Here is a 13,189-nt window from a genome sequence, read left to right on the forward strand (position 1 = left end):
ACATTTTCAGGCACAAATTAGGTAACAAGTTTTCACTCCACCCTTCACTGATTAATTAGCAAGATAGAAAATCTGACACTATAATTGTTCAGATCATTATATTGAAATCATTATCATATTTAAAATTCATATGTAGTAAACTAATGTACTATATAGCAACACAAAAAAACCCTGCTGCATCCTGGTACCTGTGCTGCTGGTCACGTGATCTACGTGTATGATGTTTTCTGGATATCCAACGATTTGTGCTCAGCTATAAATTCTGAAATCTGCTGTTTAATACTGAATACTTTGGTTCACAGTTGTGTGTCAGTGTCTCTACATGCTTGAAGTATGACCTTGAATAAATGACTAGTCCCACTAAAGGATGTCAGTAAGCATTGAGCTAACTTGCACATTATCTTTTTCTTTAGTTGTGAGCTTTCCTTTTCTTACAGTATATACAAGGTGCGACATGCACTTGAAAAAGCTCAGTCCAGCTCAGCATCCTATTTTGCTTGTTAATGTTACCACTTGGTTTGTGCCAGCTGTTTCATTCACATACTGCAAGTTAAATGTCAAAGAAGTGCCACAAAGCACATGGCTGTACTTTGGATTCTTCACAAATTGGTGGCAGGCTTGCAGGCAAGCAAATACCCAGGGTTGCAAATTTGGTGCTGGGGTGCTAAAAATAGCTTCATGCATTGGAAAACAGGGCCATTAGCGTTACCTGTCGCTAGCTCTGCATTCCAGCAAAGCTGTCTGGTTGATGATGCCAAGCAAGAATGACTGGGTTGCCTACATTCAATTTGAAATTCTGGACTGATCTATTTGCTTGCTAATGTGTCACTAAGAAATAGGCTAGCAACAGTTTCAGTGCAGCTTTTAGACTGGGGTTACTTAGTTGAGAAGATGTCAGCTTTATTAGACTTCACTTTGATTTACATTCTTAAAAGCAGTATGGCCTGTGTCTCTTCACAGACAATGCAAACCACACCCATTAAAATTCACATTAAAATAACCATTCTCTGTAAGCTAGATATCATTTACATATACCAAAGTACAAATGTACACACATGTATCAAAAAAAAGGAAAGGGAATAACAATTAAGTACCAGCACCGCAATTTTGCATAGAAAAAAATATTTTTCAACAAGCTTTTGTTGGCTTCTGTTTCGGATCCAGTCACATGACATTCCTTAAGTGTTCGGTATCTGTTTTTGTGAAGTATTACAAATGATGCAATGACTAATCCCATAATTAGTGCATTCTTCTGCCAAGTTCACTGCGCAAACAAGGCAATACCTAGTCGTCTCCCACCTAATTACCACAGGGGAACAGGAGTCCTCCCCTTGTTCATCTGATCAAGCTGTCTTCTTCTCATGGCCTGTGCTAAGAATTAACCCTAGGATGTAGTTAGCATAGATGTGTTCTGAAATGGCACATGTAATCACCAAATGAAAGCTTTTTATGTTATGAAATGCACACTGCAAGTGCACTGTGTTTGTATGTATGCTGTTTACTGCAGCTGCAACGGTTCACAGGTTAGGTATTCTGAATATTGGCCCCTTTGTGATTGGTATAAAGAATACAATTTCCATCTAAACTTTGTGCTGGATATAAACCAGTTAGTCTTAAGTGTAAACAATAAACGTGGCTGTGGAATCAGATCTTTCCTACTGCTACTGCTGGGGTGTGTGATTCAGAAACCACGCTGCATTGTGATCCAGGGTGGGGAAGTCATTAGGCATGGCCCACACATGGGCGATAGAGCTGCAGTATTTAAACAGCTCATATGACTAGAATGTGAAACAACAGAAAAATATCCCCTTCAGGCCCTGGGGCCATACATTTGGTCACATCACTCATGGATTTTCACTTTCTGCTTAGAGAATAAAATACAAATACAAAATCAGGACTAAAGGGGAAATAATCAGTCAGGTACTGTATCTGTAAGGGTTGCATTGGGGAGATGGACTATCAGCTTTGACAGGGAGAGAGGCATTTAACAGAATGTAAGAAGCAGGAACGGCCAGGATTACTGCTTTCATTTGTCAACTTATATATTAACCCCCCTCCCCTTACATATTTAGAAACAGGGTACACTGTACATCATCACAGAACACTGCATTTGAATATTGTGAATCAGGCCCATAACCTACATGGGCAGCTTTTGCTGTTGTACTCTGTTTGCACTATTTTTGTATTCAAGCTTGGCAAGTAAGGAAATACATATAAGGAAATTGCAGGACAGTCATGTTGCCATTAACCACAGTGTATACATATTCGCTGCCTGCTTGCTGGTGGTGTGCAGATAAAATAACAACCTTGGAAATAGGAACACAACATGCACAAGTTGCTTGAGCTGATTGTTCGAAAAGTAGAAATCTGATCTACTCAGTACAACATGTAGCACTTCCAAATTGGGCATGGGGGTGAAAACCTTACACTGGGGAAAAGCTTAGTAAATCTAGCCCAACAGTGCAAACAAAAAAAAAAAAACTTGAACTTGTTTATATTTTCACCACTATGTCATGTTACAGTTTGTGATCGAATGTGTGCCAATGACATGCAGAACATTACTCTCACCACTGGCAAAAGATGAACTGTCATGCCAACATGCTTTGGAATGGTAGTACTGCAGTCAGTCAGGCTGTGTAGCTGGCAGTGTTCAGTAGTAGCATAGGTTGGGAAAGACTAAAGCGGGGCCAGCAGTAGTAGGAGACTGTTAAGAGATCCAGGGGTCTCTAGTATCAAGCTGATGGCTTCCTTAACTGTACCCATTATATGTATTGGGGAAAGAACTAATATCCTTCAGTTCCTGTTTGTCCGTAATTTCCTGTCCATAAAAGACTATGGGTTTTCTATTCCTGTGTTCCCTAAACCAGCCTTCTATGCTCTTTCAGATCTAACATTAGTCAACTGTATTCTGAGGCTTCTATTGAGGTGTATCCCGTATGTATTGTATAATGCCATGCCAGTGTATTACTAATGTAAATCTACATTCACACAATCAATAGAATGTGAACATACTGGATGCTGGTTGCTTTCTTGTTTCTTTCTTTTGATGTCCAAGGTGACAACAGTTCTAGTGTAAAGATACAGTTTTCTGTGCTGCCATCCAGACAGGGGAATGCTCAGATATCCCCAAGCTATTGTAGCACAGCTAAAGCCATGTTACTGTCAAGAGAGACGTTATTAAATTCTCCAAAGCGCTGTCATATCTATATCAGCGCTATGTCTTAAATCTCATAGGGGGTTATCCAGCTATGACAATAAATACAAAAAAAGGTTGTACACAGAACAAATTCCGCCCTGTCACTAGTTGTGCACAGGACTACCCTGGCTCTCATAAAGTATAACTTTTCAATAGGAAAAACAAAACATTTAGATGTCCCTTGTTGCTTTTGTTAGAGCTGTGCACATATTGTACTGTATGTACAGTACAACACAAGTCCTTTCTTCACTATTTCAAAAGACTGGATTCTTTTTTGCTTGAAGGCTTTCCGCTCAGAAGAAGGGAATGTGAAGGTCATAAGTATGAGACAGGGCGAAGCTGATCCAACTGGGTTTCCAAAGCGATTCTATCCAGGTGTGCTTCCTAAAACAGACAAGAGACAATTAGTGCAGGACATACAAAATCTATTGAGAAAGAATGCTTTATTACTGTTCCATGGACATCTTTTTCAAGTAACACCTGCCAATCTCAAGAACACCCCAATGATGGGGGGGGAGGGGAGCAGCACAAGGCTCTGCATGGTCAGAGGCACCATCTGTATTATATTAAGATTTGTTTATTGTTTCTTACAAAACACAACCAAGGCAGGGCTTAGCCTTCTGACCTGCAATTAGGCATTTTCATAAGATATGCACGATGCAAAATGCAAACACACCTTCCATTTTTTTCCCAGTATATAAGATCTCTCAAATTACCCTGCTCTGGTGTACTGCTGGACTATGCAAAAATAATTCTGCAGGATATTAACAAACAAATTCAAGGTCTGATGTTTCCTCTAGCATTGGTAAGGTGTGAATGCAGTATGGGTCCTTTTAAAAGCCTCAGGAGTTACTCTGCTGACCTGCAGTTCGGTATATTGTTCCTAACATGCTACTTTTTGGTTACAACTTCAGCTGACCAAATACTCTACATTAGATGCAGCAGAATGTGTTATTGTGTTTTTGGTCCATCTAAACATAGGCTAAGGGTGTTTGGGGGGTGGGTTTGGTGGGGGGGGGGTCCATACAATTACTCTAAGGGTCTCATTTATTAAGACGCACAAAAAAATTGCACACATTTTTATTTAGTGCCCAATTTACTATTTTGAAAATAGCATTCATTAATAATTGTCACATGCTAAATTTAGTTCTTCACACTATGGTAATCAGAATGAATAGGTACATTTTATGATAATGTACTTAAATGATGCATCCAGCTCAGGCTAATGTTTCTCTTCACATGTGGATATGTTTTTTCCACTCACTATCCAAAAATCTTGGGAGTGTTTGGATCCAAAATACATCACCGTGTTGGCGTTCCATTACCCAAGCTGAGCGTTCACACGAGCATCCTTTATACATAGCAAATACCAGCATCCACCGTATTTTCACTCTCTGCTTTCACCTGAAGAGCTGGACACTCTTTCTTTTAAATATGTTGTATTGCCTTCTTTGCAATAAAATATGCAGCCTACATTGTGCCTGAAGCTCCTGCAATTTGACACTTAACATGTTGTTACATTGTATAATATAATTGCAAATTAAAAGCAAACACAATGCAGCCAAATTTACTTCTTTTGTTTTGTTTTGCATTTTGTTTTGTGATTTTGTTTGGTTTCCATTGCCATGAAAACGATCTGTTGACTGACAGGTTTGGAAGTTGTACTCACATGACCGCTTTGGCTGTGTGAAAGGGTTATGATAGTCTATACCAGCATAGATTGCGTAATTTCGTGCTGTGTGAATGGGTATTTAAAAAAAAAAATTGAAACACCTCTGAGCCGGCTCAGTAGTGGCATTTGTGTGTGAAAGGGGTATTCGACAGAAAATCTATTTTATAAAAATATTTTTAATTTAGCCTTAAAAACAATAGATCATACTATGATCTAAGAGTGTGGTTAGTAAACAGGTTCAATAATTTCTGTAACTGGGTGCTAATCCATTCAGGGTCTTAGACGGTAAAAGCAAAATCTTAAAATCAATTCTACACTTAACAGGGAGCCAGTGCAAAGAGGCCAAAACAGAGTAATATGTTCACTTTTTCTGGTTTTATTCAGAATTCTAGCGGCAGTGTTATGAATGAGCTGTAAGCTTTTGGGATACCAGAGAACGGTGCATTACAATAAGAAGTGCATTACAATAAAGACAGGTGCATAACAATAAGGAGGTCTAGGAGGAGAAGGGAGCCTAGGCCACAGTGAGGAGGAGGAGGTGAGAAGGTATCGATTGAGCACAGAGATTATATTGCTTTGTATGATCAGCTACAAGCTGATCCCGAGCCATCAACTGCCAGGAGTAAAGCTGTGTCTGGTCTAGTGAAGCTTCTGTGTTTATTACACTGTTTAGCCTCTGGCTCTTTTCAAACTACTGTGGGTTTAGTTGCAGGGCTTTTCCAACCCACCTTTTCAAGGTGTTTCCAGCAGGTACTGCATGCCCTGCTGAACCTCACAGGAAATTAAATGAGATTTCCCACACAGAGGACAGGTTTACAGGACTTGAAAGTGGGCTTCTACCAGGTGGCTGGCTTCCCCAATGCGATGGGTGCTATTGATTGTACTCACATAGCACTGTCACCACCAAGTGAAAGGGAGCATATTCTGGATCAGGAAGCCCTTTCACTCCCTCAATGCACAAATGGTGTGTGACTCTCAAATGAAAATCCTGAATGTGGTTGCTGCCTATCCTGGTAGTGTCCACAACAATTATATATGGGGAAGGGGGACTTTTGGGTAGGTGTTATTATATTCCAGGTGGTAATGTTGTTGATAATTGTAACTTTGCAACAAGGTTGCCAACTGTCTGTAAATTTACGGACAGTCAGTAAAAAAAAGTAACACTGTCTGTAAACCCGTAAATAACAAAAAATGTCAGTGATTTGGATCTAAATAAAGGATGGTATATGGTGTATTGCTTCGTGGCTTTCCCAATCAGCTCGAATGACATATACCTACACCTTGCGTGATGACACTGAAAAGTATCAAAAGAAGAATGCCAATTAACAATACTGTGCTGGAATTAATACACGTTTTTCAACCAGGTAGCCAAAGCGTCAGAGACATCATCCAGCTTGCAATTCTTTTCCCACAGATTGTTCTTGGAAATATGCATGCTAGCCTAGAAATGGAATGTATGCAGTACCAAGTGACTGACTTGACAGATCTTAGACAGGATTTGGCGGCTGATGAATACTGCCACACAGTACTGCAGAGGTTTTTTTCCCCAGATGAACCTTGTAAAAACAGAACTGTCTACAGACATTCTGGATCGAATTCTGACTATCAAGACTGCTGTTAAAAACAGCACCAGCTTCAGACCAACGAAGCAAATGATCCAGTCTGCAAATGTGTCCATGTACGACCATAAGAAGTAAATAAGACCTAAAGAAATGTAAGTACTAAAAGTAGCCTATTTTATGTTTCTGATTTTTTTTTAAATGATGGCAGTAAAAAAAAAATAGTGTCAGTAAACAAAGGCCACTGTAAGTCTATATGTCAGTAAAAACAAAATGGTGAGGTTGACAACCCTGCTTTGCAATAACAATCTTGTTTGCTTGTTTATTAGGTGGTACAGGCTCTTAAACTTTGCTGTGTGCATTTAGTACTAGACCACAAAAAATGAGAAACCCCTGTGCCATGTAAATGTCCTGTCCTTCACGACTCATACATTCCGTAGCAAGTGTATGTACATTACACATACACTGTGATACTAAAAGCTTTTGAATGCTACAAATTAGAAGTATTTCCGACAAAGAGATGGACTTTCTCAGTATTGTAAATGACTGCTCAAAGAGCTGCAAGCCCTCCCTGACATACACACTACACAAGATCACAGTTGCCCAGCACTTCTATTTTAAACAGTGGCACAGTTGTAAATGCCAAAGTTATTTTATGAAAAGCTTTATGTAAGTCAGATTTGCCTTTAATGGAACACACAGGTTATACAAAAATGAAACGAACAAAAGTAAAGATAACTAACTGAAACCTCTCTGACTTATAACGATACCTAGTGAATACAGGTAATTTGCTTTTGTTTAATTGCCAAGGCAGGAAATAGAGACTTGCTGAATCTGAATACAATATTGACTGACTGTGCTCTGCAGATTTAGGTACCTTAATATTTGCTATATTATTGATCCCTTGGCTTGAAACAAACTCTAAAAGTTCAGTTTTTTATTTGTTGTAAGTCACTTAATTTCACCCCAGCAGATAAAGTGTTAAAATTGTTTCATTCTGAAGGAGTAATTGAATGAATGTGTACGTATGCCTGTGTGTGGACGATATGCATGCTTGTGTGTGTGTGTTATAAGTAACTGACATTTACCAGACACAGAGAATAAATGAAGGACATATGGCAGGTTTATTTATTGCCCTCAATGTGCCTTTCTGTTCTGAGTATGAAACGCACACCACCGCTCATGCTTAATGTGTAAGAGCTGGGGGATCAACTGTAGCAGTTAATGCACATTTCAGAACCATTATCAATTCACTGGGGACCTGAGGAAGCATCAATATAATCATGGTCAGCCCCGTGGGAAACAGCAACAGTTGGCAACTTTAATAGATTTACAAACTGACACTCACAAACACACGTGCATACTGCAAGACACAGCTAATATACAGTGGTCCTTAATTCTGTTATTCTCCAGCAGGCAATAAATGTTGTTTTTGATAAAATCTTTTAACACTGGAGTGAAAACATCAAGGCTATCAGCTCAAAATCCATCTTCAGTTCTGAAACCAATAAAACACTGATGGATCAAAATGAAGAAGTTTCTGAAAGAAGATTTTTCAAGAGCTGATGAGTTGAAACTGATCAGATCAAGTATTATTCTTAATGTATATATATTTTTTAAAGCATTGATATTTTTTGTGAGTTTACTATTTAATAATTAACAAGAAACAGTGAATTCAGACAGCTAAATTACTATTTGAGTCTCCTAAACCACAAGGCCTCAATACTTATTGACACCACTATTGTAGCATTGCTGTTCCTCATTGTACATTCTCTGCCCTCTACAGGTGTTGGTGAATGTCACAGAGACTCATCCTACTCGTATTTCTCCACTCTCTGATCCTGCTTTTCAAACACTCACCGACACAAACACAGCTGCTCTACAGTAAGGCAGTTGAGGTTACACCAGGTCAATTTAAAGAAGCAGAAAAATTAGGTGTTTTTTTTCATTTCTTAGGCAATGCCACACCTGTTTCAAAAACCTTTCCTCATAATTGCCTCTTCCTACAGACAATTCTGTAACTGGGAGAGGTTAAACAACACTTCCATAGTGCAAGCAATTCACTGCAATACATTAATTTGCTTCCTGAGGCTTAGTGTACTGTGTTAAATGATTATTAGAAGCATTAAGCAAATAAGGCTGTCAAGGAAATGTATGGATCGTCCTTTGCAGATATTTTAATGCTAAACTTCTCATTTAAAAATTGTCGACGCTGAAAACAAGATTTCAGTCTTAAGAAAATTAATGAATGGTTACATGGAAGGCAAGCTGAAGAGGAGCTTCTGGGAGTTCAGGTTCTTGTAATGGAAATAAATGGCAGAAATTAAGAAAGATTTGGAGATATATATATATATATATATATATATATATATATATATATATATATATATTGTGGCAGAGTAGGGTGTTAAAATGGGTAGCAGGACTACATCCCCCAGAATGCCTCAGGGTTGGAATTGCAAGGTCTCATGGCTCCAATTGTTGGCTGCACTAATTTAAATAATACTAAGCCAGGGTTGTTCTGTAACCTTAGACTCGCTTCTGCCTGGCCCACTGCTATTTTCTAACCCTAAATGTCCCTACGTACCAACAGATACGTCCGCTTCTGTATCCTGCTCATCAGGATGCTTTAAATACTTCTAAATAGTCAAGCTGTATTTTGTGATAGACAAGGCCTTTCTCACCTTGTGCTGCTGCTGGAGTTCGCTGTTCAGTCTGGCCAGGACTGCGTTGGCTTCTTTATTCTTGCGGATGGCAGTCTGAATGGCCCTCTTCTGCCTGGATGACTGCCTGCAAAGCAGTGTAGAAAGACAAGAGATGACTGTTTGTTAGCAGACAACACGAGATGCTGTAGCTGATTTAAACATCAGTAACCATCAGCCACGGTTTTATTGATGGGCACTTTCTCACATAATAGCCTCATATCTTTATACATTGCAACATATTTACATTTTTTTGACAGAATAGCCAATATTTCTGCATTTTGATTAACAGAATCTTTTTTTGAAAAAGAGAAGTAATGACTGAATGAATGAGTTGCAGCTATATATGAGTGGCCAGGGTGTCCTCAGCTCACCGCGCACCAGCGACCCCTGTAGTCTGGCCAGGCGCCTGCAGGCTTGCCTGTAAGCTGCCCAGAGCTGCGTTGTCCTCCGACACGGTAGCTCTGAGGTGGCTGCATGGTGGGTCTGCAGTGTGAAAAGAAGCGGTCGGCTGACAGCACATGCTTCAGAGGACAGCGTGTATTCGTCTTCGCTGCTCCTGAGTCAGTGTAGGGGTGGCATCAGTGAGCGGAGCCTAAAAATAATATGGCTATTCTAAATTGGGAGAAAATGCCTAAACAAACAAATGGTGGCTATTAAATTAAAAAAAAAATGTAAGTGCCTTTACTTTTAACAGAAGAGTTCAAATTTATACAGCAGTTCACAGTTAGTGCTTTGACTCTTACTATGCCTTGTAAGGGTATCTACAGGAATGTGCGAGATTAAAAAAATGTGTTTATATAATACCAGGGCTAAAGGGCAAACAGGCTCCTCTTCACTGTACATTTCCAGTAATCCATATCCATGTATCAATAAAAAATACTTTGAAAACTGGATCAAAGACACACAATGGCATCTCTTTGATCCACTTGCTTTCAGAGGGCCCCCACCAGGGAAGTGTTGAGGCAGAATGACCTGAAGGCAGAGTGGAGGAATTGCAAATACTCCGTTAACAATTCCAGGACTTCAGGCTTGAGTGCCAACATGCACACTACATTACTTTCATTTATTTGTAATGCATTACCCCCATTCTATTGTTATTACTGAGTAAAGTTCCAGAATTGTTATGTATTATTCTATCAAGTTATTGTTATTGGAAAGTAAGGAATTATACTATTTGGTTAGATTGTTATGCACTCTTTAGCACATGTCAGTGATTCTTCTAGAAATGACTGGTGAATTCACCTCCTATCCTTAACTCTTAAGTAACAATACTGACCCCAGTTTGGTTCAGGGATCCATTCTAAGGGCTTATATACAATCTATAAACATGTTATTAATTATGCTTTTACCGATTATCGAGTATGGTTAGAAATAATACAGTGCACTTCTGAAATGTTTTGCTGGAACAGGTTATAAGAATGTTACTATACCATGCTCCCTCTTTATTTCACTACACATAAGAGACAGGGAAATATTGAAACCAGTGAATGAAGGGCCCTTATACCATAACATTTAGGACATCTTACTGTCAACATGGCCTAACAGTGAATTAACCAAATTCATGAATTATTGAATTGTGAAAGATCAAGGGAGCACTGCATATATTATTACAAAACTCATATATACACATAAAACCGCTTATAAATGATCCCTATCCCAAAGTGTTCATATTTACAGCCCCTAGAAGAGTCGTAACCCTGCAGCCCCACCTCACCCCTCCCCAGGTTATTACTTTTGGAGAGGAGGATGTGGTTTGGTCCCGGGAGCAGAGGAGGAGGAGGAGGGAGGTGGCAGGGGCAGGGTGGGATCCTGGCTGTCCAGGTTCTGACTCTCCGGACGGTATTTCCTGCGGATTGGTTTCAGTGGAGGCTGAGCCAGCAATATATCCTAAAAGGAAAAAAGAAAAAAAATGGTTTACTGTACAGTATGTTGTCCATTTTGTATCGGCTGATAGACCATAATCAGTTCTCCTCAGCAAACCATGTAAAGCTTTAAACCTTGTGTGTGTTTGCTTACATTGTTTTACATAGATCGAGCTTGAATTAACCAAAGAATGACCCCCCCCCCCCCCCCCCCAAACCCAATATCTACCAAAGCCTGGGTCACAGTGAATTCAATGTACAGTACAGACTTCATCTTCTCTGATCTGTACTAATAGCTATGGTGCAGTCAATCTGTGACAGTTCTGCACTCCCTGGATGTTTAAAATGTGATACAGTGGTACTTTAAAGTGTAGTGTGAAAAGCGCCATGTAAGCACTCGCCCTGAGAGATCTGCAAAAGTACAAATAACAAACACTTTTTTCCCGGGCTGCATTTTAGAGTCACGTTGATTGTAGGTCTGACTGACAGGTTGTCATTCTGGTTCTAATACCTGGTGATGTCAGAAGCTAGTGCAGAGAGAAGCCTGGAGACAACAGTACATCTCCTCCTTAGAGCGCACTGTTACAGTGCAGATTTATTTAACTTACAGGTCTTACTTTTTTAAGTGGGCTGCTTTCTTCTGAGTTTCCAGCAGCCATGCCCAGCTGACCCTGAGCTTCATTCTTCGCAGCGTTTTCTTCCTGCAAAGCAAATCAGACAGCAATTTATAAACTGAAAATGACAAGCAAGGCACGCATGATGGGCAATAAAAACAAGATAAATCCTTTGAGGTCCCCTCCTCCCACTCAGCACCCTTCTCCCTCCTTGCCTAAACAGAAGTTATGATCCATTTCTCTGGTTTATTCCGGATGTCTTTTTTTGCTGTTGTTTATGTATGTGACAAAATTAAATGCGATTTAATTTTGCTCGAGTAAATCACCAGTCTGTCTTTATGAAACTCAAAATTCAGCTTTCCCTGAGCACATCCCTTATCAGTCCAACTGTCATGTTTTTACAGATGCTTTTACAGACAAGTTATGTTTTTCACTTTTTCATTATGGACACAATGTTTAGAATTGGAAAGCGAGCCAGCCTGTCATGCAGTGAGGGCTGGTCTACACTCCAGCTGATTAGGGACATATGGCGGTGAAATTGCTGTGGTAACATCTGCATAGGTCCTGGGTTTCAGTGGTGCACAAGGTACTAACTGTGTAATCCTGAGGTGTCACGTTGCCCAAGAATGGGGCACGGAGATACCAGTGATGAGCCTGATATAAAGAAAGACAATCCATGAATGTAGCGGTTTAGTTCAAGTTAAACATATTTTCTCCTTACCTTTTGTTATACAGTATAAACAGAATACTTGCACTCCTGACGATCGTTGGTTATTCGTAGAATAACTACATTACATGGAGTATACTCTATTTGTTCTAAAGCACACTGTTCCTGATCCACACAGACAGGTCTCTTATGATACCTTGTTCAACTTCCTTGATTCAATGAATTAAAATATTTGTGATGAAATGTTTAAGCTTTAATGAAGATCTACCTAAGCCATTAGCTCTCTGGGATAATGAAACTTTCATTATTTATCAGTGCTGTGTATACAGTGTTGCCTGTTGCTGAAACAGCATTTTGCTGCTGGTTCTTGCCCTCCAGGTTGCTAGCAGCTTTTGCTCCTAGCAGTGCCATCTGGTGGCAAAGACATAATAATACAACCCAAGAATAATTTTCCATTGGCCTGTTGACAAACAAGACTGTGTATCAGTCAGTCTGCAGTGCCTGAACATAGAGTAACAACCCCCTACTTAATTAAAGTACAGCGCTGGTTTGATGAACCATGAGAAGAGGTTGTCTAGACTGTGGTCTTTATTAATTAGGTACGTGAAAAGTGGTTAGATAGCTTTAAAAAAAAAAAAAAAAACTTACTGAATAGGCATTTTTACAGTACTGTGCAACACAAAAATGTTTTTCATTTTGTATTTAGCAAAGTATTAATTTGTTAGTGTGTGTTCTCTCACCACTCAGGAATGTTGACCTCACGGTTCTGTCATTTATAATGTTTTTAAAATGGTAACTACACAGTTTTGATCAGGCTGCACAAGAAGCCCATCTCAGCTAAATTAGACGTCTTCCGAACACTTACATGCTACAACAGGGAAGTGATTTGTAATTCGGATTCTAACTGACTTACC

The 13,189-nt window shown here is 39.5% G+C and overlaps 1 protein-coding gene across 3 annotated transcripts in view; it reads right to left on the reverse strand.

The window, feature by feature from the left end:
- Window positions 1-875: 875 nt before the first annotated feature.
- LOC117406208 (ralBP1-associated Eps domain-containing protein 2-like) overlaps window positions 876-13,189 on the reverse strand; it is a 63,533-nt gene continuing 51,219 nt past the window's right edge. For 2 of the 3 annotated variants that reach the window (XM_059030116.1, XM_059030115.1), the window contains exons 17-20: window positions 11,603-11,695; window positions 10,865-11,019; window positions 9,112-9,217; window positions 876-3,580 (exon numbers count right to left, since the gene is read on the reverse strand). In XM_059030116.1, the coding sequence (XP_058886099.1) occupies window positions 3,512-3,580; window positions 9,112-9,217; window positions 10,865-11,019; window positions 11,603-11,695 (423 nt within the window). In that variant the 3' untranslated portion in view covers window positions 876-3,511. The remainder of the gene's footprint in view (window positions 3,581-9,111; window positions 9,218-10,864; window positions 11,020-11,602; window positions 11,696-13,189) is intronic. The other variant, XM_034010142.3, reaches the window with a different exon arrangement.

Source organism: Acipenser ruthenus, chromosome 9 (genome assembly GCF_902713425.1).
Source record: "Acipenser ruthenus chromosome 9, fAciRut3.2 maternal haplotype, whole genome shotgun sequence".
NCBI classification, from domain to species: domain Eukaryota; kingdom Metazoa; phylum Chordata; class Actinopteri; order Acipenseriformes; family Acipenseridae; genus Acipenser; species Acipenser ruthenus.